Source organism: Xiphophorus hellerii, chromosome 24 (assembly GCF_003331165.1).
Source record: "Xiphophorus hellerii strain 12219 chromosome 24, Xiphophorus_hellerii-4.1, whole genome shotgun sequence".
NCBI classification, from domain to species: Eukaryota; Metazoa; Chordata; class Actinopteri; order Cyprinodontiformes; family Poeciliidae; genus Xiphophorus; species Xiphophorus hellerii.
The window spans coordinates 106,542-114,757 of NC_045695.1; the positions used below are offsets into that span (position 1 = coordinate 106,542).

An 8,216-nucleotide genomic window follows, 5' to 3' on the forward strand; every position below is an offset into this window, starting at 1 on the left:
GATTATGGGAAGGTCCAAATTAAGCTGCTGAGTCAACAACACACTGTTAATGCCACTCGAGACATCACCGGATCTATTAGAGATCTGGAGATGAATATTGTGGACTTAGAACGCCTTAGTGACTCCACTGGAAATCGAGAGTATATTGAAGCTCTTAATCTAAAAGGCTAGTCTTAGCCAACCTGTTGGAGAATAAAGTCCAAGGCGCATTGGTCAGATCTCGGGTGCAGAACATCGCAGAGATGGATGCTCCCTCCAGCTTTTTCTTCGGCTTGGAGAGGAAACACGGGCAGAGGAAGCAGATACATTCGTTGATGTCGGACGCGGGGCAGCAACTGAGTGAGCCGGGACAGATCAGGAGGAGGGCGGTGGAGTTCTACAGTTCCCTATATCATAGTGAGTACGAGGAAGATGAGGAATTGTATGAGGAGTTTTGTAGTGAACTGCCTCAGGTCTCTGAGGAGACTAACGCTGACCTGGAACGCCCTCTGGGGCTCCAGGAGCTCCACGCCGCTCTCCTTAGTATGCAGGGTCAGAGGTCCCGGGCGTTGACGGGCTCACTGTAGAGTTCTACAAGGCCTACTGGGACCTTCTGGCCCAAGACTTGCTCGAGGTGTACACCGAAAGTCTGCAAACCGGCTCACTCCCCCTGTCGTGTCGCAGGGCGGTGATCACCCTGCTGCCCAAGAAGGGCAACTTACAGGGAAATAAAGAACTGGCGCCCCGTGTCCCTCCTCTGCACCGATTATAAAATCCTCTCCAAGGCCCTGGCCACCAGGTTAGGGAAAGCTATGGAGCAGGTCATCCACCGGGATCAGACCTATTGCGTCCCCAGCAGGTCCATGGTAGATAACATTTACCTAATTCGGGATGTTTTGGAGGTCTCTGGTTCATTGGGTTTACAGACTGGCTTGATTTCATTAGATCAAGAAAAGGCATTTGACCGCGTTGAACACGGCTTCCTCTGGAAAACCATGGGGAGGTTTGGGTTCGGCGAGGGTCTGATCGCCATGATCCAGGTGCTGTACAGTGGCATTGAAAGTGTGTTGAAGGTCAACGGTAGCCTGTGTGCTCCTTTTAGGGTGCGTAGAGGCGTCCGACAGGGCTGTGCGCTGTCGGGGATGCTCTATGCACTCTCCCTGGAACCTCTCCTCCGGAAAATACGCTCGAGTGTTTATGGTTTGGTTTTACCTGGTTTTATAAACAATAGGGTTTTATCTGCTTATGCTGATGATGTTGTTGTTTTTATTAGAGACCAACAGGATATCAGTGTTTTAACCAAGATTACGGACCAGTTCTCTGTTTTATCTGCTGCGAGGGTGAACTGGGGCAAGAGCGAAGCCCTGGCTATCGGTGAGTGGTCCACGGGGCTCCCGGTTCTCCCTCAAGGTCTGATATGGAAAAGAGATGGTTTTAAGTACCTTGGTGTATTTTTAGGCAGTAAAGAAATTGTAAAAAAGAACTGGGAAAACGCTGAACAAAAAATACAAAACAAACTGTCAAAGTGGAAGTGGTTGCACTCGCAGATGTCGTATCGAGGCAGAGTGCTTGTATTGAATAATCTTGTCGCTTCCCAGCTGTGGCATAAACTGGCGGTGTTGGACCCACCATCCAGCCTACTTATGAAGGTCCAGGCAGAGATGGTTAAGTTCTTCTGGAACGGTCTACACTGGGTGCCGCAATCTGTGTTGTTTTTACCGAGAGAGGAGGGGGGCCAGGGCCTTGTCCACCTGGCTAGTAGAACGGCGACATTTCGTTTGCAGTTTGTACAGAAGTATTTGACGAGATTTCCTGTGTGGAAAGATGTGGCCAGTTGCATTCTTAGACGTGTGAACTTTCTTGGGCTGGATGCTGCTTTGTTTTTTACTGATTTTAGTTTTTTGTTTTTTTTTTTCCAAAATATCTTTATTAGAATTTTAGTGGTTTAAACAAACAACTTGATCAGTATGCAAATTGTGGCAACAACAATAGTAGTATTACTGTTCAAGTCAAAATAAAATACAAACAAAAAAGTACAACAAAATGTCTCTCACAATCCTGGTTCCAATACAACCCATCACATATTTTACATATCGTCTTTAAATTGAGATTTTAACAGTATATGTCCTCTAATAGAATTGTCTTTGGGAACTGCAGTTACCATGTTCTTCAGTCACTTGTACCGTCTTCCGAGATGTTCCGATCCTTGACATACCTAATGAAGGGATTCCAGATGAACTCAAACAAATCTTGTTTTCCCTTTAATATATACGTAATTTTTTCCAGAGGGAGGGCAGATAACATCTGCTGCAGCCATTGGTTTATGGTCGGTCCATGAGTCTTTTTCCAACACATTGATATACATCTTTTCGCATTAAGCAAACTTAAGTTTATAAATGTCCGTTCATTTTTAGTATAATTATGTTTTTCAGGGTACAGTCCAAACACAAACAGCTTTGGCTCAAGAATCATTTGTTTGGAAATTATTTTCTCAATTACATCTTTTACCGCTTTCCAAAACAGTGTAATTATCCTACAATACCACATGCAGTGAACCAGAGTTCCTCTGTCCTCTGTGCATTTCGGACATACATCAGGAATCTCCCTGTTATACCTATTAAGGTTCACTGGTGTTATATAAACCCGCATTAACCATTTGAATTGAATCATTTTAAGAGATGTGTTGATAGAGCTGCTGTTTGCCAGTTTACATGCTGTTTGCCAATCTTCCTCAGATATCTCTAGCAGTAAGTCTTCTCTCCAAGCCTTAAGTCTATCATGAGATCCTTCTGATATATGTAACATTATTGAGTGATAAAATTCTGATATGATACCTTTCTTCAAACTGTCCTTTGTTAACATTTTTTCTAAAGTTGACTTGGCAGGTTTTGTCAACTCATTATTTTGACTCGTTCTTATGAAGTTTCTGAGTTGGAGATATTTAAAGAAATGTTTCCTATCTAGGTAAAATTTATGTTGCAGATCCTGGAAGCTCATTAGTATGTCTGAGTCTGGTACATAAAGATTCTGAATCATTTGGAGTCCTTTGTCTTTCCATACTTTAAATATTAAATCAGCTCTACCAGGTACAAAAAATTGGTTACCCCACACTGGACTGAACAACGATAAACAATTCGGTTCATTTAAAATTTTTCTTACATCTCTCCATACTCTTATCATATTCTTAAGAAATGGATTTTTAGTATGTTTCAGAAGCTTTGATATTGAATTTGAATATAAATATGAAGGCAGAGTCAATTTCAAATCCTGAGTCTCCATGTCAGTCCAATGTGGAGAATGATTACTGTAATAAAACATCATAGACCTCAACTGCACAGCATAGTAATACCAGTGAAAATTTGGGCACTTCAAGCCTCCTGGGTCATAAGGAGGTACAGTAAAGATAAACGGAGTCTGGACTTCCTGTTGTTCCATAAAAAACGCAACATCTTCTTCTTTATTTGTGAAAATAATTCAGGAGGAGGAGGAAGAGCAACATTCTGAAATATATAGAGTAACTTTGGCAATATATTCATTTTTATTATATTTATTCTTCCAATCATAGATATTGGTAGTGGCATCCATCTTTCAAATGAATTGTCTACTTCATTCAATATGAGTTTATAATTGGTCGCAGCAACCTGTTCAAGATCTGAAGAGATGTGTACCCCTAAATATTTAAATTCATTAACTATTTTAAACTGTAATACATCAGAGGATGGGCTAATTCTTTCATTTGCATTCATTAATAGAATAGAAGACTTATTTTTGTTTATTTTGTATCCAGATATCTCACTAAATAATTTAATTATTTCCATAATAATTTGTATTGATCGACTTAATTTTGATATGAATAAGATCACATCGTCTGCGAACAAGGAAATCCTGTGTTCTGTAGGTCCAACAGTGATTCCAGTGAGATGAGGGTGTGAGCGAATCGCAATAGCAAATGGTTCTATTGCCAAGGTGAATAGTAAAGGTGACAATGGGCAGCCCTGTCTGCAGCCTCTATTGATCTTTATTGGCTTAGATATGTTTCTGTTTGTTATTATTTCAGCTGAGGGATTATTGTATAATATTTTAACCCATTTTACAAAATTGTTTCCACAATTGAAATTTTCCATAACTTGAAAAAGATATTCCCAGTGAACCCTATCGAACGCCTTCTCGGCATCTAATGATAAAAGAGCAGAGTCTGGGGTGCCTTTATTATAATGAATTATGTTTAATACTCGCCTCACGTTATGAAAGCCTTGCCTCCCCAAAATAAACCCGTTTTGATCTCGGTCAATTGTATTTGGCAAAACCTTTTGTAAACGTCGCGCTAGCAACTTAGAGATTATTTTCAGATCAGAATTTAGCAAACTAATCGGCCTAAAGTTCTCACATTTATTTGGAGATCTGCCTGGCTTTGGCAAAAGAATAATCATGGCAGCGTTTATAGAGTGGGGGAAATAATTTGAATGAAAAATTTCTTTAAACATGTCTAATAATGGGGTCAAAAGCTTGTCTTTAAAGGTCTTATATAAATCTATTGGAAGGCCGTCTGGTCCTGCTCTTTTCCCTGATTTCAGATTATCGTCAGTGGCTAACTCTAACTCTTCTTTTGTAATTTCTAGATTCAAGTTGTCCTTGTCTTCCTCTGAGAATTTTGGTATATTTAAATTATTTAAAAATTGATTTATGTTTTCTAATTTTATGTTTATTTGCGCTTTATACAATTCTTCATAGTAGTTCTTAAAAGCTGCATTAATTTCTTGGGGGTCTTGCAAGGTTAGTTCATTTGATATAATAGATGTGATTGGTTGTTTAGTTTCTAACTGGTTTAGTTGCCATGCCAGTAACTTGCCCGCTTTGTTGCCTTGTTCATAGAATGTTTGCCTGAGTCGCAAAAGACTTGATGCAGCTTTTGAAGCTGAATATTGATCATATTCTGCTCTCAAAATCAATAATTCCTTTTCTAGTTGTGGGTCATTTCCCTTATTTACTTTAGCTTGAATTACTTTTATTTTATCTTCCAATTGTATTCTAGTTTTTTCAATTTGTTTTGTTTTAGACCCTGTATAACTAATAATATGTCCTCTAAGGAAGGCCTTAAATGCTTCCCATTTTATACTTGCTGTTGTTTCTGTAGTATTAATTTGGAAGAATTCATCAATTTGTATTCCTAAATATTTCACAAAGTTTTCGTCTTGTAACCATTTATGTTGAAATTGCCATCTTGGCGGGTCTCTCTTTAATTTATCATCTTTATAAACCAAACAACACGGAGCGTGATCTGAAATTACAATATTGTCATAGTAACAATCTTGAATTCTAAACTGCAACTCTGTAGAAATTAAAAAATAGTCTATTCTGGAGTGGGTTTTAAAAGTACTTGAATAGCAGGAGTATGTTTTATTAGCTGGGTTTTTCTCTCTCCAAACATCCAGTAACTTCAACTCCTTCATCATTCTATGAACTGCAGCTCTACAATTGTTATGCGATTGATCTAGTCCGGTTGATCTATCCATGTTTGGATTTAATGCACAATTAAAGTCCCCCCCCAATATGTGTGATCCTTTAAGCGTTGACAGGGTGAGGAATAAATCATTGTAAAAATTACTGTCATCCACATTAGGTCCATATAAATTAGTTAAAATTAGAGTTTCTGACATTAGGGAGCCTTGAAGTATTAGGTACCTTCCTCTTTTATCTTTAATAATGTTTTTAATTTGCAGTGGCACTGATTCATGTATTAGAGTCATAACTCCTCTAGAATGGGAGGCAAACGGTGCCGTGTATATAAATTGCCCCTCCACCTCCTCCTAACCTTTAAGTTGTTCTCATCAAGAAGATGCGTTTCCTGAAGAAATACAATTTTAGAGTCCATTTCTTTCAATCTATTCATGACTTGCTTTACTTTTTGGAGGCGTTGAAGACCCCTGCAGTTCCATGAAATAAAATTAAATTTTATTATTTGAGGCATAAACTAACAAAAGTAGCGGGTTGCTTAACCTTATATATATGTGAGACACAACAAAACCGGATGCCAGAACACACATCCAACACACAAAACAAAAACAAAACCCCTCTACCATTTTCCTTCCCCAAACTGGGAGAGTCCCACCCCTATCCATTAGACTCCCCTTATGGCCAGGAACCAATCCACAACCAGTGAGGATCAGCAAAACCACTCTTGGCCAGGAAGTATCCCCGTTGCTGCTAAATAACATTTTTTACCTCTGCCCACTGAAATTTAAAAACCTTTTAAAGGACCATTTTACATTTAAATGCTTATTGTTACAAAATTAGGAATGCGGATATGTAACAAACTTAGGAACATAAACGCACTGAAATGCAAAGAGAAATATGTATACTGTATGGATACGCGCGAACTGTAAGATAATATAATGTAAGTCATATAATGAATTTCAGTTATTTGCGTACTTTACATACCATCGTTCTTTACTTAGTGCTCTGTGTGTCCTGAGCTCTCTTGAATTTTCTTGAGAAACTCACTTGCTTCCCCAGGTGTTTTGAATGCCAATGTTTTGTTTTCATAAGTCACTAGAAGCGTTGCAGGGTGAGTTACTCCATTGCCAATGCCCAATTTACGCAGCTCCTCCCGGATCGGATCGAACTTTTTTCTCAGCTGGTGAAGCCCGGTGGCCAGATCGGGGTAGAAGCGGACCCGTTGTTCCTTGTAGAAGACGTCCTTTTTTCCCCGTGCAGCTCGAATAACGGCTTGCCTTTCTCGGTAGTTGAGGAACTTCATTATCAGGCTCTCGGTCGGGCAGCGCCGTCTGCTCTCGGGCCCAATCTGTGAGCTCTTTCCAAGCTCACCGAAGGTTGCTGCGCCTCAATCCCCAACCCCCCCGGTATCCACTTCTCCAAAAAAGCACATAAATCTGAACCTTCGGCACCTTCTGGCAAATTCACGAGCCTTAAGTTATTCAAGCGAGACCTTGTTTCCAAGTCCATGAGTTTGTCCTCCATCGATTTATTTTTAGCCTGCAAGGTACTCACGTTAGCTTGTAGCTTAGCCACTTCGTCTTCCGCGGTGGAAATCCGGTCCTCTACTCGCGACATACGTTCATTGTAATCTTTCATTTCTTGTTTTACATCTTGTAGTGTCACCATCACTCCATCAAGTTTCGCGGAAAACTCGCTTCTTAATGACTCCAATGCCGCTAGGATTTGATCTGACTTACTACTTTCAGACTCGCTTGTCCCTTCTTGCGCAGCCATGTCTTTGTTAGCTTTGTTAGCTTCTCCACGGAGGTTGTGGTCGAACAGCTTCGTTTGCTTGGATGCTTCGCTTTTCCCTTTGTGTTGTTTAGTCGAGCTAGGCATTATACATCAGTTTGTCCTTTCTTTTTGCATAAATCTTTTGTGAACAGCGGTTATTTTCCCCTTATTAAAGCAACAAGCAGCAGGGCGAAGTTCGGTACGTCACCTTTGATTGTTTAGGGGCGTGTCCGCTGCTGAACCGGAAATGTTGCCTGGAAGACCCACATGGAGAAACTATAGCACCTTATCCACCAGAGCCATGTTTGCATGTGGTTTTCCAAGTAGTACATGATTTGACAATAATCTGGGTGATCTTTTGTGTAGTAGAAGAAACCTATGTTTATTAAAAAATATTAACTGACATGCAGCTGAGTTTATAGTAATTTTACATTTAGATTTTAGGGTTATTTAAAATTACATGTACACATGCACACTTCATTGTGCTGTAGTTGTTCTGAAGCAGGATAAATTGGAAATTCTGCCAATGAAGTAGAACTGTAAACAGAATTGCTATTTAGTTTTACATTTAGTTGTAGCAGTCATAAAAGTTAAATGAACAAAGTCCTTTATTGTGAAATTAACAATTACCAAGAAACTGAGCAAACCTCATGTGTTATGTTTAATGCTAGCTGTGCTGCAAGCATGTTAAAAAGTTCAGAATGACACATTTTTCCCCCTATGACATTAGATACAACTTCTCTGTAAAAGAAACATTCTAATAAATTAGGTTGGGGAGTTGTTGACATCAGTCTTTTTTGACAATTGTACTAGTTATTTAATCCATAGTTATTCATCTATTCAAAGGATCTTTTCTGTTTCTGAATTTGCCTATTATTTTTCCAGGATCAACAGTTGAGTGTTACTCAGACACGTGCCAGCTGAATAGTGTAATTTACGTCTGATCAGTTTAACAGGATTTTGTTCATGAATGCTGACTCAGGTAGAGTCTTTACTCGATCTTTGGG

The 8,216-nt window shown here is 39.5% G+C and overlaps 1 protein-coding gene across 1 annotated transcript in view; it reads left to right on the forward strand.

The window, feature by feature from the left end:
• The first annotated feature begins 242 nt into the window (after nucleotides 1-242).
• LOC116716271 (forkhead box protein K1-like) overlaps nucleotides 243-8,216 on the forward strand; it is a 21,193-nt gene continuing 13,219 nt past the window's right edge. Inside the window, exons 1-3 of the mRNA XM_032557193.1 lie at nucleotides 243-522; nucleotides 567-692; nucleotides 925-1,059. Coding sequence (XP_032413084.1) covers nucleotides 243-522; nucleotides 567-692; nucleotides 925-1,059 — 541 coding nt within the window. The remainder of the gene's footprint in view (nucleotides 523-566; nucleotides 693-924; nucleotides 1,060-8,216) is intronic.